The 24,110-nt window shown below is 59.3% G+C and overlaps 2 protein-coding genes across 2 annotated transcripts; one reads left to right on the forward strand and one right to left on the reverse strand.

Annotated features, from left to right (window-relative positions):
• Nucleotides 1–259: 259 nt before the first annotated feature.
• LOXL1 (lysyl oxidase like 1) lies at nucleotides 260–8,585 on the forward strand (the record flags this gene model as incomplete). Its single annotated transcript, XM_080625972.1, has 6 exons — nucleotides 260–1,316; nucleotides 6,199–6,307; nucleotides 7,128–7,265; nucleotides 7,759–7,915; nucleotides 7,998–8,093; nucleotides 8,466–8,585. The coding sequence occupies 6 exons, from the start codon at nucleotides 260–262 to the stop codon at nucleotides 8,583–8,585; spliced, it is 1,677 nt and encodes a 558-aa protein (XP_080482098.1).
• A 3,817-nt stretch (nucleotides 8,586–12,402) lies between these two features.
• LOC308225473 (uncharacterized protein) lies at nucleotides 12,403–22,361 on the reverse strand (the record flags this gene model as incomplete). Its single annotated transcript, XM_080626425.1, is given in 17 exon segments — nucleotides 12,403–12,532; nucleotides 12,534–12,680; nucleotides 12,840–12,931; nucleotides 13,018–13,138; nucleotides 13,221–13,398; nucleotides 13,560–13,663; nucleotides 13,750–13,868; nucleotides 14,266–14,649; nucleotides 19,010–19,080; nucleotides 19,164–19,253; nucleotides 19,373–19,515; nucleotides 19,692–19,783; nucleotides 20,135–20,255; nucleotides 20,339–20,516; nucleotides 20,695–20,798; nucleotides 20,874–20,992; nucleotides 21,966–22,361. Coding segments are annotated over 17 exon segments (2,589 nt in total).
• Nucleotides 22,362–24,110: the final 1,749 nt, after the last annotated feature.

The raw sequence follows: 24,110 nt of genomic DNA on the forward strand, positions 1-24,110 counted from the left end.
AAAACCGTGTAAAACAACCCCAAATTCCGGGGTTTGATCCGGAGCGGAAGCCTCGTTCCTCGGGGCCGGCACCCTGCAGCGCTTCCTCCCGGCTCCCGAGGGCAGGATCGGTGCCGGAGGCGGTTCCTAGGACCCGGCAGCGCCGCTTCCCCGTCCCCGGTCCCCGCCGCTCCCCCGCCGGTAGCGCGGCCGCTGCGCCGGGCCCGGAGCCGCTGGGCCGGGGCTGGCGGCGGCGCTGCGGGGGGAAGGCGCTCCCGGGATGGCCCGGCGGGGAGCGTGGGGGCTGTGGGCAGCGCTGGGCTGCGGGCTGTGCCTGCTGGCGGCCGGGCAGCAGCAGCAGGCGGGCGGCGGGCAGCCGTGGAGGCAGCTGATCCAGTGGGAGAACAACGGCCGCGTTTACAGCCTGCTGAACAGCGGCGCTGAGTACGTACCGGCGGGGCAGGAGAGACCCGGGGGGAACCGGTTGCTGCTGGCGGGAGCGGTGACCGGCGGAGCGAGCAGCGTCCGGAGGCAGGCACCGGCCGTACCGCCGCGCCCGGGCTCCGAGACGGTTCGGGGGCAGACGCGGCACCCGTTCGGCTTCGGGCAGGTGCCCGACAATTGGCGTGAGGGACCGGTGGGCGACAGCACCGCTTCGCAGCGGGTCCGGCCTGCTGGCCGCTCCCGCCAACCTTCCTCCTCATCCTCGTCCTCCTCCTTCGCCTTCGCCTCCGCCGGGCAGCCCGCGTACCCCCAGTTCCCCTTCGCCCCCCAGTACGAGCCCTACGAGGCCCCCCGGGTGTACGACGAGGCGTACACCTATTACCGCAGCACCGGCACCGGCGGGGCGGCCGTGGCTTCGGCGGCGGCGGGCGCCAGCGTGGTGTACCCCTTCCAAGCCCGGCAACGCTACGAGGACTACGGGGAGGAGCAGAGCCCCTATAGAGCCCAGGGGTACTACCCGGCGGCCGAACGCCCCTACGTGCCCGCCGCCCCGCAGCCGGTCGATGGGCTGGACCGCCGGTATTCCCATAGCCTGTACCACGATGCGGGCGGCTCACCGGAGCAGGGCAGCCCGGACTCGTATGGCAACCAGCAACCCGGCGGCCACGGCATCGCATCGGCGGATAACCTCCAGGCCCCGCCCGGGACGGGGTATGGGGGGCAGTACCCACCCTACGAGCCGCAGCCGCCGTTCCGGGCGCTGGAGCCTTACGGGATTCCTCGGCCCGAGCCCTACCTGCCTGCCAGGAACCCCGAGATACCACAAGCCGTCCCCGATAACCAAGCCCGGGTCAGCGTGGGAAGCGTCTACAGGCCCAGCCATGGTGGACGGGGTGAGTTTAGGGGGGCCCTGGGGTGAGTGGCAGCTCCTCAGGGTGGGATGATGCTCTGGGGCACCTAAGGTATCCCTGAGGGCAGAGCCATTTGTATCTATGGCTGGTGCCAGCTGCTCTCCAAGGGTGCTGTCTATGGGGACAAATGTGGCCCAGGGCCCACCGTGGGACTGTTGGGGATTCTACATGTTTTGGGAATGATGTTTGAGGTGGTGAAAAACCAGGGAGGAAAGGGAAGGGGTGCGAAGGGGCAAGCTCTGGTGGGGCTTGGGGTGGGTCTATGTCGTGTTCCAGGTCATCCCATCTTCGTGGGGTGGGTCTGTGCTGTGGGATGGGGGAGACACTGGTTGTGAGGTAGGTCTGTGCCGTGTCCCAGGCCATCCTGCCTCCTGGGGGGCCATATGCCACATCCCAGGTCATCCTGTATCTCTGGCGTGGCTGGATGACTTGTGCTGGAGGAACACCATACTCCTGGAGTAGGATAGTGTGTCCTGGGTCATGCTGTGCATGCTCGCTTCCCAGGTGGGTCCGTCCGTGCTGCCTTGCCAGGAGCCGATTGTCCCTAAGGATGCATCGGGCTGTAGCAAGGGACCAAGGTCACAGCAGGGACATCGTCACTTCATGTCCTACTGACCCTCATCCTGATGAAATCCAGTGGCTTTTGGCTGAGCCTTGCCCAGAGTGGTTTTTGCTCCATGGTGGAATTGGAAGCAAAGCTGGAGGGCGTGAGGAGCAGCAGCCTGGGGAATCTGTTCCCTGCTTGTCCCTTGGGAAGCCCGTCTCGGCTGGAGCCTCTGACCCGTCTGACCCCATGACCCAGCCAGCCCCATCCCTGCTTTCTGAGAAAACCCCATTCCTGAGGGGAAGCGTCTGTCCCAGCCTTGCCCCATTGCGTGTGAGCGAGCAAACACAGCGAGAGCAGCCGGGTCAGCGCGAGGTCCGGCTGGCCCCGCCGCAGCCGTGTGGGAAAAGAGCTTGGGATCAGGGTTTGTGCAAGAGAGGATCTCCCTCTGGATCTCTGAATCTCTGCCCGCACTGCTGGGAGCACTGCTCCTGCAGGGTGAGGGATGTGAGGATGAGGGATGCAGGGGCAAGGGATGCAGGGATGAGGGATGCTGGCAGTCCCGTGTCTCGGGGGATGGCTGCCCTGCAGATGACCCGAGGCGACAGAGGGAAATGGGAAGATGCCTGCCAAGCTTAGCATCTTCCTGTTGGCAAAGGCTGTGTCCTTCAAGGATCCCTGGAAGCAGGGCCAGGAGGTGATGGTGATGTGGCTCCGGCCAGGGTTTCAGGGTGGACAAGCCTCGTTGTTGGCCATCAATGGGATGCTGACCTCTCGGTGCAGGAGCCCCCAGCCTCCTTCTTTGTAAGGGAATAAAGAAGGGAATAAAGAGCATCCGAGCAGTCCAGGGAGGTGAGTCCCTGGGACCACTCCATTGCCTGGCCTCTCCTCTGGCTCACCTGCTGCTCTGTGCAGCCAAACATTGTCACCTCCTTGGGGGCCACCAGAGCCCCTCCGCCGCAGGGCCACCCTTCAGGCAGGCTCCTTAATTGGGCAAAACACTTTATAAAGCCGAATCAGATGGTAATTATGCGCCTTAAGATCTTTAAGAGCCTCCTAATCCCAGCCGGCTCCGCCAGGAATGTGTGGCATTCCTGGCCTCTCGCTGGGGCACCTGGGGGATTAATTAAGCAATTAGATCCCACCGGCTTTTATGAGGCTTTTTATTTGGGCTGCTGGGAGCATGGTGGGTTCCTCAATCCAAACCAGCCCATGAAGACGTCTTGGAAGAGGAGAGGGAAGGAAAGGGAAGGAAGGACAGGGAAAAGGGAAGGGGGAAGGGGGAAAGGATGGAGAAGGATGAAGGAAATCATTTCCAGCCAAAAATCTATAGGTGGCCAGGTCACAGTGAGGGTAGGAGAGGAGCATCTCCCATGGCTTCATCAATGGAGGGGGATAAATGCATTCCGACCAGACTTTTGCAAGGAGATGGGGACACCAAAAGTCTTCACGTCTCCTGCTCGTGACTGCTGCAGAGGAACCCCAGCGTCACCCAGGTCTTGCTCAGGGGCAGAACGAGGCCTTGGCTGGTGAAGGTGAAGTCCATGTGGCATCTAAGCCATGGGGGCAGGTAGCCCACCCCTCCTTGTGGAGTTCAGCCAAGGTGCCGGTTCCCACAGGTGCTCCCCATTCTCAATCGACCCCCAGGAGGCGTCTCCAGGGGCTTCCTCACCCCACCCTGGACCCCTGTCCTCTGCTTTCCTCTGCTTCTCTCCTTGCCCTCATGCAAATAGGTGACCTGGGGTTGGTTCTTGAGTGGGAAGGTTTTGGGTAATCCCATGGGGTGATGGGGGTTTTGGTACCCACTAAGCTTGAGTCGAGGTGGCACCTGAAGATGCTGCCACCCGTGGACGAGAAACCTGGGCCAGGAGGTGGCAATCTGGCTGGGAAGGTCTCCCTTTTGTGAGCTTGGGACTGGCTTTGGGTTGGGGTTTCTTGCTATCTTCAGGCGTTTAACAACCGCTGTGGATCCTGAGAAGATTCAGTGGGGATGGGATGGAATGAAGAGGGGTGTCGGGAAGTGCTGGAGGAGGGATGCTGTGGGGATGGGATGAAGGGGTGCACCTCAGTCACTCGGTGTGTCCCCACATCCCCATCCCCACTGCTCACAGCTACCCCTTTGGTGTTCCCTCCATCCCCAGGGCAGGGAGCCAGCCCTGCCAGGCACGGGGAGGGAAGCAGCCTCCCTCTTGGAAAACTGCTGGAGCTGGGATTTCTGGGCTGAGCCGGGCACACCTGCACAAACAGCGCTGGGGATCGGGCCTGCCTCGCTTTATTATTGCACTTTCCATGGGGAATGGGAAGGAAATCTCCTCTGGCAGCTCCTGGGGGCAGCTGAGGGCCAGAGGAGGAAAACCAAACACCTCCTTGCTGTGGTTGTCCCACTGCGGAGGCGACCACGGGGGGCAGGAGATGCCAAAGTGCTGGCTCAGCAAAAAGCCTCAGGATGAGGACACTTTGGTGCCCTTGTTGTGACAAGGAGACATTTGCAGGGTGCTGAGGCCGGGTCCTGCCAAAGCGGTTTGACCCTTCACTGAGGCAAAAACCAGGCCTGAGACCCTACAATAACAATGGGGCCGTGCAGGGCGAGCTCCACGGTGGGGGAAACTCCAGCTTCCCATTGGGAAAGGAGTCGGGTTTCTCTCTGGAGCATCCAAGAATTTATTCTAAACACCAGTGGGAAGGAAAAGCTGGTTTATAAACGATGGCAAAATGTTCCTCCCGCAAGCGGGATGGGGCCAGGGCTCTTTCCCATCACTTTTGTTAGGATTCATGGTTTTAAGGATAGGGGGGGAAGCTTTTCCAAGCTCTCCCGGTTTCCCCCTGGCGTGTGCAGCCCCCCCTGGGTATTACATCAGCAGCGATGACCAAGCAAGCAGGGCAGGAAACGAGCTCCAATGGAGTGACGTGATCCCTCGAGGGAAGGCAGGCCAAGAAACAAGGAGGCATTGTTCTTTTAGCCCATGGAAAAAGAGGGAGAAAAGAGGAGGAAAAGGGGAAAAAAAGGGGAAAAGGGAACCTGGCCGGGTGTAAACAGAAGAGCTGGTGTGGCTGGAGACCCCTGGTCCCTTGCAAGGGGATGGGGACATAGATAAGGACGATGAGGGGTGAGGATGGAGATGGGGATGCAGAAGGGGATGAGGAACAGGGGTGAGGATGAGAATGGGGATGGAATGAGGAGTGAGGATGATGTTGGGGATGGGGATGAAGATAGGGATGGGGATGGTGAAGAGATGAGGATGGGGATGCAGAAGAGGATGAGGATGAGGGCTAGGATGGGGATGAGCATGGGGATGGGGATGAAGATGGGGATGAGGATGCGGATAGGGGTGAGGATGATGATGGGGTGGGGATGGAGAAGGGGATGAGGGGTGAGGATGATGATGGGGTGGGGATGGAGAAGGGGATGAGAGGTGAGGATGAGGATGGGGTGGGGATGAGGGGTGAGGATGCGGATTAGGATGAACATGGGGATGCATTAAGGGATGAGAATGAGGACAAGGATGGGAATGGAGATTAGAGCAGGGATGAGGATGGGACAGGCTGGCAAGCTTGCAGGAAGGAGGGATGCTCATGCTAAGCAGAGGTTGCTATGGAGCAGGGCTTGGCTTTGCAGAGGGCTGTGAGGAGGGAAACTGAGGCTTGGAGTGCATGGGAGCATCCCCACCCTCTTCATCCTGGTCCTGCTTGAGGGGCTGATTCCAGCTTCTTTCCAGGTTGGAGGCTGTGAAGGAGCCTTTGGGGTGTGAAAGGGAGTTGTTGGGCTCTGTAATGCTTCTGGAAAGTGAGGCAGCCCCTGCCTGTCCCTGTGGCTGTGTGTCCGCAGCTCATTTTGGGAGGTTCCTTTGGGAATTACAGGAGAGGAAGGATAATGGTGTGGGAGGGGAGGAGTGGGGGGGCTGGGGTTAGCAGAGCCCCCACTTTCACCCCTATTTTGGGGTGAAACCCAAGAAACAGGGCAGGAAATAGGGACCCCACATTTCGGGGGGGTCATGTCACCCCCTGTCCCTGCTGCCATAGGGGTGGGAGCTGGGGGGCTCGGGGGGACCCCAGTAACCCTTTGCAGGGCAGCCAGGGCCGGGTGGAATCGCTTCCAGGAGGCCGGGTTGAGCAATCCCGCTGCAGGAAAATGGAGGATTGGGATTTGCCAGTGGGAGCCAGGGGGGAGAGGAGGGGAAGGGAGGATCCGCAGCTTGGGATGGAAACAGCATGGGGGTGGCCCAAGCAAAACGTCCCCACAAGGCCGGGGCCGGCTGCTTCCAGAGGGGGCTGCTGCGTCCCCAGGGGCTGTTCCCAAGGGCTGTCCCCATCCTCCTGCAGGTCTCCCCGACTTGGTGCCAGATCCCAACTATGTGCAAGCATCCACCTACGTGCAGCGAGCTCACCTGTACTCACTGCGCTGCGCTGCCGAGGAGAAGTGCCTGGCCAGGTAGGAGCAGCCGTGGGGGGACATGGGGGGACAGAGCGGGGAGTTGGGGTAAGGGGGGAGCTGGAGAGGAAGGATGTGAGTGTGCTTGGGGGATGTGTTGATGGGGAGGAGGATGAAGGATGAAGGATGGAGGAGACGGGAAGGAAGGGAAGGATAGGGAAAAGGAAGGGGAAAGGGAAGAAGGATGAAGGAAAAGGATGGAGGAGAGAAGGGATGGGGAAAGGGAAGGATGGGGAACAGGAAAGGGGGAAGGGAAGGAGAAGGAGGGGGAAGGGGAAGGATGGAGGAGAGAAGGAAAAAAGGAAGAGGAAAGGGGAAAGGAAAAGGGAAGGGAAGGATACATAGGAGGGAAGGGGAAATTAAAGGTATAAGGAAAGAGAAGAGGAAAGGAAAGGGAAAGAGAAAGGAAAGGGAAGGGAATGATAGAGAAGAAGGAGTGGGAAGGGGGAGAGAAGAATAGCGAAGAGGAACGGGAGGAGGAATGGGGAGGAAGACGAAGAAGGAAAGGGGAAAGAAGAGGAAAGAAGAAAGGGGAAGGGGACGAAGGATGAAGGAGAGGAGGGTAAAGGAGGGGAGAAGGAAAGAAGGAAGGGGAAAGCAAAGAGCTAAGGGAAGCTTGATGCAAAGCACAGAGCAAAGGAGGCCAAAGGGAGGTGTCTGGCGGGTGCTGCAGGGCCGGGACCTTCTCTCCCCTCCTTCTTCTTCCCTAATTCCCTTTTCCATGGAGAAAACCATGGAGGTTTTCCTCCTCAGGGGCACTGGGGGTCTCCTGTTCCCCAGGGCAGGGGGGACAGGGGCACTGACCCTGCTGTGCCCCCAGCACTGCCTACACCCCGGAAACCACCGACTACGACGTGCGGGTGCTCCTGAGGTTTCCCCAGCGCGTGAAGAACCAGGGCACGGCCGACTTCCTGCCCAGCCGGCCCCGGCACAGCTGGGAATGGCACAGCTGCCACCAGTGAGTGTCCCCAGGCCCCTCTGCCCACCCCAGTTTGGAGGCTTCCGAAAGGGCATTTTCCCCCTTCTGTGGCTTTGCCTTGAGACCCCTGGGGGGGGGGGGGGGGGGGGGGCACCTAATTCACTTCTTTAGCCCTAAAGCCACCAAGCTCCTGCAATTAATAGAATCATGGAATCACAGGATGGTTTGGGTTGAAGGGACCTTAGAGCTCATCCAGCTCCAACCCATGCCACAGGCAGGGACCCCTTCCACTGGAGCAGCTTGCTCCAAGCCCCTGTGTCCAACCTGGCCTTGAACACTGCCAGGGATGGGGCATTCACCACTTCTTTGGGCACCCTGTTCCCATATGCCCCCAGGGAGGAAGCTTGAAAGCTGGTGTGCAGCCAGGGTTGATGGTGACACCTCAAAGTCACATCTGGGGAGGGAGGGGATGATGCCATCTGGGAGGGGGTGATGTCACCCTGACTGTCTGTCCCTCCTTTTCCTTCCGCAGGCACTACCACAGCATGGATGAGTTCAGCCACTACGACCTGCTGGATGCCACCACGGGGAGGAAGGTGGCTGAGGGCCACAAGGCCAGCTTCTGCCTGGAGGACACGACCTGTGACTTCGGCAACCTGAAGCGTTACGCCTGCACAGCCCACACCCAGGTTCATTGCTGGGATGCTTAAGGAGCATCTTGGGGTGTCATCCCCTCCCCAGCACACCCTGAACCCCCTTTTATCCCTGCAGGGCTTGAGCCCGGGGTGCTACGACACCTACAACGCTGACATCGACTGCCAATGGATCGATATAACCGACGTGCAGCCGGGGAACTACGTCCTAAAGGTGGACGGGGTTGCTGGGGGGAGACTTTTAGGGGCAAACAATACTAATTTGGGATCACCTTGGGATCTTCTCAACCAAGGGGTGCTCAGGCATTGGAACAGTCGCCCAGGGCAGGGCTGGAGTCACCGTCCCTGCAAGTGTCCGTGTAGATGAGGCCCTCAGTGCCATGGGTTAGTGGTGGCCTTGGCTGTGATGGGAACGGTTGGACTGGATGAGCTTAAAGGGCTTTTCCAACCTGGTTGACTCTATGATTCTATGCTCAGGTTTGGGACCGCGCACCTATTTCGGTGCCATCCCCTTCACACGGGTGCTTCTCATCCCCGCTCTCACTAATTTTTACAGTGTTTTTCTTTCCCTTTCCCCTGTTTTTAGGTTCAAGTGAACCCCAAATACATCGTCCTGGAGTCGGACTTCACCAACAACGTGGTGAGGTGCAACATCCACTACACGGGGCGCTACGTCTCCACAACAAACTGCAAGATTTCCCAGTAAGGAGATGTCTGTTTGTCCTCTCTCCATCTGTCCTTCTCTGTCCTCTTAGCCATCAAAACCCCCCAGATATAGGGCTCAGACCCCTTTTTCCTCCCTTTTATCCAGTTTTTCTCCTTTGGCATCAAAAAGAAACTGGATTTGGCGAGTGGGGGAGCAGGGGGTTGGTGTCTCACTCCCTATATATTGAATTTCCTGGTTATTCCAGGGAAGAAGGAAGATGAATTTTAATAGACACCCCCTCCTTCTGCCTTTAAAATAGCATTTTAAAATCTTTTCCTAAATGCATTCCCCAAATCCTGGGATTATTTTTCTTATCTTTCCCTTCTGTCTTCTTCCAGATCTTGATGGGAGCAGGGCCAGAGGGACCTCACCTGCCCCCACCTCTGTCCCCCTCTCAACACAGTGCCTGAGCTGGCTCCTGTGTCCCACCAGAGACCATCACCAGCTCCTCGAGACCCCCCCCAGAAAGAGAGAGCCCCCCCATTTCTTCATGTTAAAAGGAGGGGAAGCAAGAATGAGTCTTTGAAACAGTTTTTTATATGTAACTTTTCCTTAATCTTCTGGTTTTTATCCCATTTCCTAAGGGAAACCAATGCTGGAGTAAAGGCAGGGGCCCATAAGTGCTGTATAAAGGACGTAAATCGCATATTAGCAATAGAAAGCTCTGTAGTCTTTAACCCCTTTGGCATCTTTTTATTGGGGGGGGGGGGTGTCTCTGGTGATGCCACCTCCTTGGGAGGGGAGGAGACAGCCTGGATTTAGAGGTGCTGCCCGGGCAGGGATGCTCTGGTTGCTTCTGGGACCAAAGGTGCTGGGAATCCCATTACTTTAATGCGGGGCTCGCTCTGTCTGTTTGGGAACAAGGACGGAGTCCTTGAGATGACTGGAAATCATGGGGTGGTTTTTTATGATTATTATTAATATTTTTATTATTTTCACGAGCTTTAAAACCAGAACTCATTAAAACACGTTGCTTTTGAGAGCCTGGCGTTTAACTGAGGGCACAGTGGCCCACCGACCAATGTCTCCAACACAAAGGGGTTGGGGAACCCTCCCAAGGTGTGTCCCAAGGGAAAGCTGTCACCGGGGCCTTTATTTAAGCCTGGGCACTGGGGAGCAAAGGACACATCAGATGAGGGGGGTGGGAAGGATGTGCTCCCCAAGACACCCCAAGTGCTCCTCGCTGCCCTGGCTGGGTGGGAGACACAGTCACCTTCTTAGGTGACATCTGTTATTCTTTGGGAGCCACAGCCTTGTCATAAGCTCCTGACCTCGCCCCTTTATCCCCCCCCCCCACTTCCTCATGTCCCTCCAATCCCTGTATCCCCATCTTCTGCCCCCCCATCACTCGCCCCATTCCCAACAGCGAGGGACCGGCGATGGCCGTGCCCCGGAACCGGGCCTGGAGGATGTCGTTGGCGGCCCTCGGCTCTGGGACCTTCAGCCTCCCGGGCACGGGGCGGAGCAAGGAGCCGGCAGCGGCCGCCCCGAGCCCGGGTCAGGGGCGCGGGGACACCGCGGGGCTGGACCTAAACCTCGGGACCCTCCGCCGGCCCCAGCGCCATGACGGGGTCTCGGCCCCGGCCCCCGGGGGTTGCTCTGTACACACCGTACGTGTGCTCATGTAACACCGCCGCAGCAGAGCCTTCATCACCGCCCGCAGCCCCGCCGTGAGCCGCGCCCGGCACCGCAGCCCCATGGCTTCCCGCCCGCCACCACCTCCCCTGCGGCTCCGGCACCGCTTGGGACCCGACCCCCGGGACCCGCTCGGCGCTGCCCCGGCCCTGCCCCGCATCCGCGCCCCGGGACACCGCCGCTCCCGGCCCGCGGGGCGGCAGCACCGGCACCGGCAGCACCGCCCGGGCCCGCGGCCGCCGCTCCTCCAATCACGGTCCGCGCCTTGCGCGCCCTGTACATCTCCGCCCAATCCGAGCCCGTCCTTTCGATCCAGCCCTTGCCCCGCGGCTGCGCAGGCCCCGATCGCGGCGCCGTCGCTCCTGGAAGCGCGGGTGCCCCCCTCCCGGAGAGCTCCGAGCCGGAGCGGTCCCGGCAGCGCCGCCAACGGAGGCACTTCCCGGCTGTGGGGGCTTGAAAGGGCACCGGGAGCGGCCCCGCTGCAGAGCCCCCACTCGCTCTCCCCGGGACTCAACACCCGCTCCCTGCCCGCGAGGCGGCAGCACCGCCACCACTGCCAGGCCCCGCGGCCGCCGCTCCGGTCTGGGACCGCCCTCACCCGCCCAGCCAATCCCAGGCCCGTCAGAGCGCGCCCGCCTACACTGCACCCAATCGCGCCCCGCCTCTTCAATCCGGTCCCGCCCCTCCCGTCTCCGCTCAACCCAGTTCCCGGCCCGGTCGAGCCCGCCCATGTCCGCTCCATCCAATCCCGGCCCGCCCCTTCAATCCAGCCCCGCCACTCCCCTTCCCCACAGGCCCCGATCCCGCCGCTCCGCGGAGCCGCAGCGGTCGCGGTCCCGCTGCCGTAGGTCCTTGGGGCGCGTGTTGGCCCCGGGGAGGGCGAGCGGGCGCTCTGCAGCGGGGCCGCTCCCGGTTCCCGTTCAAGCCCCCAGAGCAGGGGCCGCAGTGGAGTGCGGGGACGGCGCACCCGCGCTTCCAGGAGCGGCGGCGCCGCGATCGGGGCCTGCGCGCCAGCGGGGCGGGGGAGCCAGGAGGGGCGGGGCTGGATCGAAAGGACGGGCTCGGATTGGGCGGAGATGTACAGGGCGCGCAAGGCGCGGACCGTGATTGGAGGAGCGGCGGCCGCGGGCCCGGGCGGTGCTGCCGGTGCCGGTGCTGCCGCCCCGCGGGCCGGGAGCGGCGGTGTCCCGGGGCGCGGATGCGGGGCAGGGCCGGGGCAGCGCCGAGCGGGTCCCGGGGGTCGGGTCCCAAGCGGTGCCGGAGCCGCAGGGGAGGTGGTGGCGGGCGGGAAGCCATGGGGCTGCGGTGCCGGGCGCGGCTCACGGCGGGGCTGCGGGCGGTGATGAAGGCTCTGCTGCGGCGGTGTTACATGAGCACACGTACGGTGTGTACAGAGCAACCCCCGGGGGCCGGGGCCGAGACCCCGTCATGGCGCTGGGGCCGGCGGAGGGTCCCGAGGTTTAGGTCCAGCCCCGCGGTGTCCCCGCGCCCCTGACCCGGGCTCGGGGCGGCCGCTGCCGGCTCCTCGCTCCGCCCCGTGCCCGGGAGGGAGGCGGGGCCTGGGCTGCAGCCGCAGAGCCGAGCGCCCGGGGCGGCCCCGCTCACCGCCGCCAGCGATGTCCTCCAGGAAGGGTCCCGGAGCTGCGGTGCGATCGCGTCCGGTCTCTCCGGGCGGTATCAGGCACCGGCCCCGCGGAGCCCGCTCCTTCCCCAGCCCCAGCCCCTTCACACTCTCCGGGACGCCACATCCCGCGGGAAGGCCGCCTGGGGCCGAGGGCAGCCGGGGTCTGTCCCCACTGTCACCTACGAGCGGGGCAGCTCCTAAACCAGCCCCAGGGCGGGCTGACACCCGGATGGGGACGTGGGGGTCCTGGCACGGCCCCAAGGTGCGATCGCAGACGGAGCAGCACGGACGCGTTTGTCGTTCCATGGCTTTATTTGGCTCTCGCTCTATGCTCACGCCGAGGCACGGGCGCACCTCCTGCGCCCCACAGCGACAGCCAGCCCCACAGCGGCGGCCAGCCCCACGCCGGCCACCACGCCTATTAGCCACATCTCTATGCCGGGCATCGCTGTCGCTTCACCTGCAAAACCAAGGGGGGCTGTTAGGTCTCGTCACCGGGGCCATGCCATGGGGCTGGGGCGAGCAGGGACTCACCGTGACCCCCCTCCTGCTGCTCCCTCACGGCATCCGGGACCCTCGAGAGCAGAACGGGGCCGATGACCACATCGGCTTCAGCCTCTTTCCCTGGGGAGGAAGCAGCGATGAGGCGGGTTTGTCCCACAGCCCGGGGTGTCCCCTCTGTCCCCACAGGGACCTCACCCTTGGCGTCGTGGCGGCGGAAGCGGCGGCCCGGCCATCGCTCCAGCGGGCTGAGCCTGCGGGACTGCGCCGGGGACTCGCAGTTCCCGGTCTCGCAGCAGCTGCAGATGTCCCGGGTGCCTTCCACGGGGGCCCAGCTGGAGCAGGGGGGGGAGCATCGTCACCAGAGCCCCCACCAGCACCCACGGAGCATTTCTTGCCCCCCCGGGCTGGGTCCGTGATGCTCCACTGGGGCTGTGGGGAGCTGGAGGGGACCTGCCCGTTTGTGCCCGCATCCCGGTGTGGTGCCTACTCACGTGTTTCTGGCTTTGTTGAAGGAGCAGGCTTTGTTCAAGGGGTCCGGGGGTTGTTCCGCTGGGGTCACCTTCAGGTGGCAGGTGATGTAGATCTGCAGGGAGGGCAAGGGAGAGAGGTGGGGACCTGCTGGTGGGGGGACACCGGCTCGGGGCCGGCGGGGGACACACGCAGCCTTACCAGGTTCCTGGTGTCCCCCGCGAACCTGAACACGTCGATCGTGAAGCGCAGCATGTCCTCGCGGGGCCGGGGGGTGATGAAGGCAGAGCTGGTGTCGTCCGACCTCCCATCAACCAGGCACCTGGGGTGGGACGGGAGGTGGGGGTCAGCATCCTGCTGGGTGCCCCCGCAGCGTTGCTGCAGGCTGGGTCCCCGGGGCTCACCCGTTGAAGTCGATGATGGAGTAATGGGGCGAGGAGTCGGTGCCGGGGCTCAGGGCAGCCACGCAGCTGTCCACGAACAGCCGCAGCGGCACGTGGCTCTCGGTGCCCACCTCCGCTTGGATGTTGAGGACATCACCCAGCTGGAAACCAGTGAAGGGTCTCTCGGCGCTCCAGTCCTCTGCAAGGCAAGGGGTGACAGGGGAGGCCCCATGGGACCAGAGCCAAGGCCCATCCCTAAAGCAGGAGCACTGGTGTTCACCTCAGTGGGGTGCTGCATCCCTGACCTTCCCCACACAGGGATAAGGGTGGAACCCCCCCCCCCCGCAGCTTCCCACCTACCATTCATGAGGCGTAGGGAGAACACCAGACTCTCCTCCGCCGACAGCGTGGAGCTGAAGGGAGCCCAGGTTGGCCGGATGGCGTTGCTGCTCACGTTCTCCCTCCTGGGCAAGGATAACTGGGCATCATGGTACAGCCCCATGCTGGTCCCCGGGGATCCCCCTGGGTACCAGGGGCAGGGAGGCCTCACCTGGGGTAGTGGCACTCGATGGGGATGACGGCGGGGTTGCTGCGGATGATGACGGGGTTGCTGGCAGGGCTGGGGTCATAGTTGAGGAGCGTGCGGTAGATGAGGGAATCTGGCGTGATCTGGGCAGAAAAGCATTGGGAAGCAGTCAGAGAAACCACCCCCAACTGGGAAATGCCAGGGAAAGCCAAAGGAAGGGAAGAAAAAGGGATGGAGAAGGAACCCTCCTCCTTTCTCAGTGAGCTGAACTTCCTAATGGGCAAAACCATGAGCAAAATGGGTCTGATGGGGAGGCTTTGCACCATCAGCATGTCTCCAGCTGTGGGGAAAATGCTTTGGTTTGGGGGAAATACCCACATACCCTTCCCCTGGGGATGGTCCTCGATGGTGCTCTGCATCCCGAACCCAGAGCATCCCTCAGCATCACTGTACCTGGTCCCATGGAGCTGCTCCCGGAGGAGGATCGCAGAGGGGCTGCCAGGCAGGATCCTGGAGCCGTGGGAGGGGTGAAGGTCTTACCTGCACGACGCTGCCGCACTCGTGGAGGCCGGCGGTGAAGACGACGGAGTTCTGGTTCAGTGAGGAATGCTTGCACGCTGCTGGCCCCAGCGTCAGGTCGGCCGCGTTGACCAGGCGGCCGGTGCCAAAGAGATCCCTGTTCACCGTCACCACCAGCTGAGCCTCCTGGCACTGCACCACCACCGGCTGGCTGCTGGAGATGGATCGGGAATGGGGGTCTTCCAGCCAGGACCAGGCATGGGGGTCTGCCTGCACCCCGCGGCTCGCCAGGTCAGCCCAGGAGAAGTCCCAGGGAGTGTAGGCAGCCACCTCGCCCACTGCCCAGCACAGAAGAGCGAGGATCAAGCCACTTCTGGGTCCCATCCTTCCTTCTTCCAGCAAACCCTGGCACAGAAAGCCCAGGCTGCTCCTCCAGCCTTATATCCCCCCAGCAGCATGAGCTGTCCGCCCCTGGGCTCCCGCCTGGGGACCCATGGTACCCAAAGGCCAGCCCTCGTGGGTGCAGGGAGAGGGGACGCATGACCCCATCATTTCCGGGGTGCTGGGACCCCCCATTCCTGGGCTGCCCAAGGCGAGAGAAAACGTCTTCGTCAGCCTCTTTGGGCAGTTGTTTATAAAACTCAGCAGAGGCTGGAGACGGAGAGACTGGTACAAAGGGACTTGTTTAGGTTAGAAGGTGATAAGGGGGGTTTCAAGGCTGCTGGGGAACTGGCAGAGCAGGAGAGCAGGGTCCATGATCCTGATCTGGGTGTTTCCCATCCCTTACGCAGGGACCGTTCCTGCCCGGCACCATCAGCCCCCCTGGGACTTTGGTTTTCCGCTTGGATGCTGATGTGCTCACAGCTCCAGCGCAAACTGGGGCTTTACACATCCCCCCACATCCCATGTGGGACTGGGATGCTCGGTCAGCAGCAGCTGATGGACAGCCCTCACCACTGACACGAGCACGGCTGTTCTCAGCCAGGGCTGAACAAGCCCCATTTCAGCACTGAGATCATTGGCTGCAGAGCCAAAACCTCTCATTTTTTCTCTCTGCTGCCCCTCCCCAGCTCTTTTGTTTGTGTTTGTTTTGTTGCCCTCAAGGAAATGAACTTGGAACAGCAGAACCTGGAGGTGAAACCTTTCTCTCATCGCTCCCTTCCCCATTGCAGCATCCCAGCCTGTTTCCCACCCCCTGCGGGCTCCTCATGGCTGGAGAACAGGGAAAGCTGCTTAAAAAGACACCCTCTATGTTTTCAAGCCCCATTACTGAGATCTCTGGCCCTTCTTTTGAGTGTCTTTAACTCTTTTTCCTCTGACAGGGAATGCAAGCATCCCATTGGCTCCCTATGAAGGATGCGCTGCTTCATACCCTAAATCCCTCTCTGTCCTTTGGGATGTCCCTGGAAGGCCTCAGTGACAGGGGGAAGCCTCTGATTTGGAGGTCTGAGTTGAGCCATTTAGGGGAAAATGAAAAGAAATGGAAAGCTTTTGGGGCAGACATGGGCCAGCTTGCTCCTATTGGGAATCCAACCAGCTTTGGAGTTTGTATCACACAGTATGTTAGAGATTGGAAGGGACCTCAAAAGATCATCCAGTCCAATCCCCCTGCCGGAGCAGGAACACCTAGATAAGGTTACACAGGAATGTGTCCAGGCGGGTTTTGAATGTCTCCAGAGAAGGAGACTCCACACCCCCCCTGGGCAGCCTGTTCCAGTGTTCTGTCACCCTCACTGAGAAGTTTCTTCTCAAGTTTAAGTGGAACCTCTTTATGTTCCAGTTTGTACCCATTACCCCTTGTCCTATCATTGTTTGCCATTGAGAAGAGCCTGGCTCCATCCTCATGACACTCCCCCTTTATATATTTATATACACTAATAAGGTCACCCCTCGGTCTCCTCTTCTCCAAGCTAAAGAGACCCAGCTCCCTCAGCCTTTCCTCATAAGGGAGATGCTCCACTCCCTTAATCATCTTTGTCGCCCTGCGCTGGACTCTCTCCAGCAGGTCCCTGTCCTTCTTGAACTGAGGGGCCCAGAACTGGACACAATATTCCAGATGCGGTCTCACCAGGGCAGAGTAGAGGGGAAGGAGGACCTCTCTCGACCTACTGACCACCCCCCTTCTAATACACCCCAGGATGCCATTGGCCTTCCTGGCCACAAGGGCACAGTGTTGGCTCATGGTCATCCTGCCATCCACTAGGACCCCCAGGTCCCTCTCCCCTACACTACTGTCTGGCTCAGCATCCCCAAAACCACCCATGTGCAAGTATAAAACCTTCTGCCTTTCCCTTAGGAGCCAATGCCCCAGCCCTGCTGTTGTCAGTGGTCCAGGCCTTCTCCTTCATGCTTGAAGTACCTTGAGCTTGGCACTGGTGTAGGAATGCCAGGGATTCCTGAGCCCACGCGTCACAGAGATAACGGCAGCGGGTGATGCTGTATCAGTAAATAAGCTGCTACCTCACACCCAGCAGGAGAGCATCACTCCTCCCCTGGGTCCTTGATTGCAAGGACCATGGGAGATGCCTGGCCTCACTCCATTGCATCCCAGAGAGCCACAGCTCAGGGACTAGCTTAGGCTGTGGGCCTTTGGGTACCAGGGTTTGATCCCAGCAGGAGAATAAATCCCTCTGATGGGTCACCTTGTGGCTATAAGCTCTCACATTAGCAAAGGTGATTCCCAGGTGGAGAAATATGCCCAGACTCAGGGCAGAGGAGGTGCTTCTGTATGAAGAAGGGGATTTCTGCTCCCTGATTAGCAAGGAGCAGCTGCCCTGTACTCCAAGCACAAGCTGACATTGGCCATGGTCCAGCACCACTGGGAAACAGCATGAGCTCCGGTTTTTGATGGAGACAAAGACCACAAGGTCCCAGGGCACTGGACAAGCAGAAACCCCAGTGCTTTCCCCCAGCTGTGTAAAGGAACCATTAAAAAGAGAGCTCAGTTTTGCTCATAACAGAGTCTTAAGTCAAAACTTGAGGTCAGTGCTGCCGTTGAGCATCATCAGAGCCAGTGATGCTGTCCAAGAAGCCAGAAAGCATTCCCACACCCTAAAGTTCCTTGTAGACCAGATTTGGGTGATATTTGTCTTCTTTCCTGGAGCCAGCTGAGGTAGTTTGAGTGATTGGGATGGCCAGGAAGATGCTGAGCAAGAAGGAATCAGTTACATGAAGATTTAACATGGCAGCAGCCACAACTCATGGGCTGCAAGGTTCAGGTTGGGTGAGGAAGTGCTGCTTCTCCAGGAGGGTTCTGCAGCCCTGGGCTGGGCACACAGAGGTGGGGGAATTCTCACCTATGGCCAGTGCCAGCCTGATACAGCCGGTGTCGGCCTTGGATCCCTTCCACGCATTTCCATGCTCTGCTCTCCTCCTCTCCCTTCTGCTCTAACATCTCAAAGCTCTCAGAGGATGGTGAGGACTTCCCCCTAAAAGCTCCTACCTCACTGCAATTCAAGGACCAAGGTCTCCCAACAAGGGATGAGGGATGAAGCCATGCCCAACCCCCGCTCCAAATCACTGCAGCTCCCTGATCCAGCCCAAAACCAGTTTTGTCACCTTAAGGGAGGGCTAATTTGCTTTTAGAACTGTGAGCAACCAAGCCAACACCAAGCGAAGGGATGAGACATGGTTTAGGTGACCCAAAGGCTCAAATCCATCTTGGCACCTTGTACTAAAGAGATCCCAGTGCAAAGTGCCATCCAGCAAAGGGCATCTGGCTGAGGGGCTCCAAGGGTGCTGGACGGCACCCGAAGACACCAGCTTGTACAGGATACCACTTTCCTCTGTGCCCCATGACCAAAGGAGCTGCCCAAGCTCCCCTGAGCAAGCCAAGAGGTGGCACAAGTCCCGATTCTATGATTCCTGCCCTTTGCAAAGCAGCTCAAGGAGCAGCCATGCTCTGAGCCAGCCCCAGCTCCTCACAGGGCTCAGTTTTCCCTGAGTCCAGGCACCCGGATTTGCTCCAGCAGCAAACACTGCAGCTCCAGCTGGGCCACTTCCCACTGATGCCTAAAGTGGGAGCCTCTCCCGGGTCTTGGGGTTGAGGCACGAACATCTTGGCCATGACAGCTCCTGTGCTAAGCAAAGAGCCCAAATTCCACAGGAGAAGGAAGAAGCAAAGCAAACACGACTCAAGCATGTCAGAAATCTCCTTTTTGGAGGGAGGGGAAGTGGGGCAGCAGTTCCAGTGCCTGCCCCAAGGACTGTTTATCCATGTCAGCCAAGGCTTGTTACATAGAACTATGTGTAAACAGTCCTTGGGGCAGGGACTGGAATTCCTGCCTGTGCCCTAGGAAAATCCCTCAAGTCATGCTCCCTTCCTCAGCCAGAAAAGCGCTGTTTCTCTCCCCAGACCAGCTTCCAGCAAGTTTTATTAAGCCCTTATTGAGTAAGGGGTTACCAGGATGGAGCTGACCCAAGCAGCACCACAGAGAAGTAGAAATCTATGCTTGTAGAGACAAGAAAATGCATCTGGGTAGTGCTTTGTGTTGGCATCCAGTTCCCAGCTCTGTTCATGGGGGTGTAAAGGCTGTACAGAGCTCTGCTGAGAACATGGGGGGCAGGAGAAAGGGGCTTCAGTTGGGTTTGGAGAGGCAAAGCAGCACACTTACAGTTAACGTGAAGGTCTGGCTGAGTCTTCAAGAAGACTTCTTCACTTAGCCTCAGTCATTCAACTTACACTTTATTATTGGATAGACTCTGAAAGGTGGCATCTGAACTAAACAGGGTTGCTGGGCTTCCGGCAGGCACCCAGAGCTCCTACAACAGTGAGGAGCACAATGACCAAACCAGCAACCACGGCCAGCCCCAAAACCATCCACAACTGGGCTGCATCTAGGAAGGAGAAGCAAGGAGGTGGTTATGGCCAAAGCCAGGACCTGCCACACAAGCCCTCCCCTCCCCTGGGTTTGCCCTACCTTGTGAAGGCATCCTCCTAACTGGGCGATGCTGCCAGCTGTGGATGAAGAGGGGTCCCACCGCAACATCTGCTTCTTTCACCAAGGGATCTGGAAGGGAGGACCTTTGAGCACGCACACTGATTTGAGCATCCTGGATTAGCCAAGGGGAAGCGAGGCAGCTCTGAACCAGTTACCATGATGGGAACCAGAGGCACACTGCGACATACCAAGGTGGGAGGGCAGCGCTCTCCGGGCACGTCCCCCTTGCCATCGGGATGGAGCGTGGGGTCTCCTGGAGTCCCTGGCCGAGCCACAGCTCCTCATCTCGCAGCAGGAGCACACATCCCGGGTGCCTTCCACAGGGGCCCAGCTAGGAGAGAGCCCAGTGATCAGCTCATCCGATGGTGGGAACCCCTCACGGGCTTCAGGGTCTCAAAGGAGAGAACCAAACCCTGCCACCCGGCTCCCATCCCACCTTCCCCAGAGGTGGCATCACATGAGAAGCCCCAGCTCTTCACCCTTGGGCAAGCTGCTCCAGCTACTCACAGGTTGCTGGCTTTGTTGAAGGAGCAAGCCTTGTTCAGAGGGTCTGGAGCGTGGTCAGCCAGGGACACCTTCAGGTGGCAGGTGACGTAGACCTGGGGAGAACAGGGGCAGGGTTCAGCTCTCATGTGCCTTTATGGCTTCCCTATACACCGTGAAGTTGGCTTCCAATGGGACCACCAACATCCCAAGGCAGCTCAAGGCCCTCTTTCCTTCAAGCCACTTGAGGTTTCAGCTATTGAAGCCCATCAGAAGGGCTCATCTTGGCCAGTATCAGAACTGGTCTCCCAAGGAGATACTTGGCTCAGAGGGCCACGCTCCTTAAGTAGTGATACACCATGACCTGACTCATAACATTGCCACGAGGCAGCTGCCTTGGGAATGCAGTTCCAGAGGCCACAACCCCATCTAGATGAGGGAATTCACTTGCTTTAGGAAGGATTTACCAGGTTGCTGGAGTCTCCTGCAAACTTGAATGCATCTACCGCAAACTGCAGCACATCATGCCTGGGCCTCGGGGATATAAAGGTCGAGGTGGCATCATCCAGCTGCCCATCCACCAGGCACCTGGACACAAGAGGAACCCACTTTCAGAGCTGCCATAGCCTGCAGAAAGGTGCTCTTCAAGTAAGGACACAGCCGGCTCTTACCCACTGAAGTCAATGAAAGCATATTGGGGGGAAGAGCTCCTGTCCGGGGTTGGGGTGGCCACACAGGTGTCCACAAAGAGCCTCAGAGGTGCGTGGTTCTCCATGGTGACACCAGCTTGGAAGTGCAGGACCTCTCCCAGTTGGAATATGGTGGAGGCTCTCTCAGCGCTCCAGTCATCTGGAAGGAGACGTCACCAGGCACTGCTGAATGGGCAGCCAGCTTGGGGTGGAAGCAGTGAAGCACAACAGGCCCTGGGTACCCACCCAAACCGTACCAAACCCAGCACCATCTGATGGGAGCACCACCACCTGAGAGGTCAGCCCAGGGCGCCAGGAGACCCTCACCCAAAACCTACCATTCATGAGGTGCAGGGAGAAGGGCAGCTTCTCCTCTGAGGACAGGGTGGAGAGAAAGGGAACCCACGTGGGCTTGACACCACTGCTGCTCACGTTGTCCCTCCTGGGGAGAGATGCCCATGGTTAGATCCTCATGGCAGCAGAAGGGCTTGCTCGGTCCTCTCCTGCCTCAGCTCACCTTGGGTAGTGGCACTCTATGGGAACCACGGAAGGGCTGGTGCGGATGATGACGGGGTTGCCAGGAGGAACTGGGTTGTAGTTTAAGCTTGTACTGTAGACCAGAGCATCGGGGGTCACCTGGGGAAAGACACCCCCCAGGCATCAAGAGCCCTGTTCTTTGGGCCACGTGCACAGAGCAGCACATTGAAGCCTGGAGACAGCACCGAGATGGACATCGGCCAATAGAACATGGGCTGGATACAGGTGAGTGGCCCTCATCCTGCTGCAGGGATGCAAAGCTGCTCCAGCCTGTCGAGGCACAGCCTCTGCTCAGCAGCAGAGCTGTTCAAGCCAATGCTCGGGTTTTCCCTTCTAGTTTCCATGCCCCAGAACAACAGGAAGGAAAGTGTTAACCCCAGGATACCAGAGCAGCTTCTGCTGGGGTGATCTGCTCACCCTCATGGCACCAAGCCTCTCCCAAGGGAACAAGGCCACTTAAACTTTAAGTTCTTCACGTTACAATCAAGCAGCAGCAAGATAGATGCCTCCCAGGGCCGGCTTGCTGAGTGGCTCCCAGCATCAGGTCATCTGAGCCCCCCCCCCCCTTCAAGGTGGCAGCACCAGCATAGAGAGTCCTGGAAGGCTTTGGTACCTCTGTGTTGAGCAGGATGAAAACTTCCCCGTCTCTTGTGTACCCTCCCCGAGCCCAACTACAGCACAACCCCTGCCAGTCACAGGATGGGTTGGGTTGAAGGGACCTTAAAGCTCACCCAGCACCAACCCCTGCCACAGGCAGGGACACCTTCCACTAGAGCAGCTTGCTCCAAGCCCCTGTGTCCAACCTGGCCTTGAACACTGCCAGGGATGGGGCAGCCACAGCTTCTCTGGGCACCCTGTGCCAGCGCCTCAGCACCCTCACAGGGAAGAGCTTCTGCCTAAGAGCTCATCTCAGTCTCCCCTCTGGCAGGTTAAAGCCATTCCCCTTGGCCTGTCCCTACAGGCCCTGATAACAGCCCCACTCCAGCATCCAAAGCCTCAGCATCCCCAGGCACCGAGGTGCAAGCCAAGAGGTGATCCCCACCCAAAGGCTCCAGGGCCCCCCCAGCCTTACCCTGAGGGTGCTGCCGCACTCGTGCAGCCCAGCCACGAAGGTCACGGTGCTCTCAGCATCGCTCTGGGCCCCCGGCCGGCACCCAGCCGAGCCCAGGCTCAGCTCCGCAGCCCGGACCAGGCGCCCCGTGCCAAAGAGGTCCCTGTGCACCGTGACCATCACCTGCGCCTCCTGGCACTGCACAGCCACAGGGTGCAGCGGGGCTGCAGCCTGCAGCTGGGACACGTCCACCCATGCCCAAGGCTGGGAGAAGGTATGGGGATACCCCAAGGAAGGATCCTCTCTGTACCTCCATAGCTCAGCCTCCCCTCTAAAGAAGTCCCAAGGGTTGTAAGCAACAACCTCCCCAAGCAAAGAGCAGAAAAGAGCAAACCCCAGGCTGCTTCCAGGCCTCATCCTGCCTACCAGGGTCCAGCACAAGCTGCAACTGCTGCCCAGGGACCCTTTATAGCCCACATCTCCCACTCCCAATGCAGGAGATGCTTGCCACACCTCCCATAAGGGTAACTGCCAACAGCTGAGAGCACCCAGATCCTTAAGGAACCATTGGTGGGCTCTAATGAGCTAATGGGGTGGTGGGTTGGGTTCCTCACCCATGGGAGGGATGCTGAGTTTACTGTGCAGCCAACTGCATGTTTCCTCTTCTTTGGTAACAACAAGCCCTGTAAGACCCACAGAGATGTGACCCACCTCCAGACTGCACATCCCACCTCCAGCCCGCACATCCCACCTCCAGATCACGGGGGGTGTCGCTTTCCCAAGGCAAACCCACTCTTCAGCTGCCCAAACTGGTCCCTGTCCCCAGCTCCTTCAGGGTGGTGACGATCCTCATGGAGCTGCTCATATCACCTGGGGCACTCCGGGATGTGAGGGAATCACGGATGGCATTTCTCTACCAAGCAAAAAGTTGGGTTTTTGTTTTGAGGAAAAAGGGGCAATTTGAGTTCTAGTCATATGGAAGAACAAAAGGAAAAGGGGGAATCAGGAGGAGATCCCCATCAGTTGACCCTAACCACATCCTTGCTCCTGCAGGACCAGACTCCACAGAGTGGTGTCTACACCAGCGCGGTCACCCATGTGTCCTTGTGTTTCCTTCTGTTTCCTTGTGCTTCCCGGGATTTTAGCAGAAGGGAGGAGCACACTCGTGCTTCTTGACCAGATTTGTCCCCTGGAGCCATCAGCTTCCTCATGTGGCAATGTGTGGTAGTAAAATACTGACTAGAATAATCAGTATCAGGAGTAATGTTAGAGCTATTAGGCATTAGAAATAATACTAACTATGTTTAATTACAGTTATTAAAAATTAGAATGCTGTTACGTAATTGTAATTCTTACTAATGATAATTAGAAATAATCATGATCTCGAATCATTATGAGGATTATTAGACCTGGGGCGCAATGCTCGGCCCAGTCCATCCCTTCCTGGGGTGGCTCAGCAGCACGGTGACCCCTCCGTGGTGCCAAGAGGGAGGGGACCAGGGCAGGTTCATGCAGCTGAACCCCTCCATGAGCTTCTTTATGCGTGCTGAGGGGCTGTACACGAGGAGGAGAAGCAGTCTGAGTGTGGAAGTGACACCAGTGAGGAGCATGGCTTTGGATGGAGCCCTTGTCTGGAGTTTTAGGGACAGCCCCTGCCTCTGCGTGAACAGAGTTGTGCTCATTGCTTTGCTTGGAGATGCAGGTGAGATGGCCATGAACTTCAGGCGACAGCCACGGATCAATCAGGCTGGTTTGGCATGCTCCAAACTGGACAGCTCACGTCTCCTGTACATCCTGTGCTCACTGTGCATTGTGGGTTCAAAGGGCCACATCATGCTGCAAAGCAACCATCACCGCAGCACCCATCACCCTGCGCGTCTGCCTTTCTGAGCAGGTGGGTGCTGTGGGAATGGGGAGCAGAAGGAAATCACTTGCAACGCACAACAATGCATGGGAAATGGTTTATTCCTTCTCCATCTGGAGGCAGGAGCCAAAGAGCAATGAGGTGCATCAAGCAATTCCCAGGCTGTGTTCGAGCTTGGAGAGCAAGGAGGAGAGAGGTAGGAAGACGATAACCCTGTGTGCCTGCTTAGGAGGCTCATATCCCAGGCTAGAGGGGTTGGATGCTGCTGACCAAAGGAGCACTGACAGCTCTTTAGCTGCACT

This window comes from Psittacula echo, assembly GCF_963264785.1.
Source record: "Psittacula echo genome assembly, chromosome: 10".
NCBI classification, from domain to species: Eukaryota; Metazoa; Chordata; class Aves; order Psittaciformes; family Psittacidae; genus Psittacula; species Psittacula echo.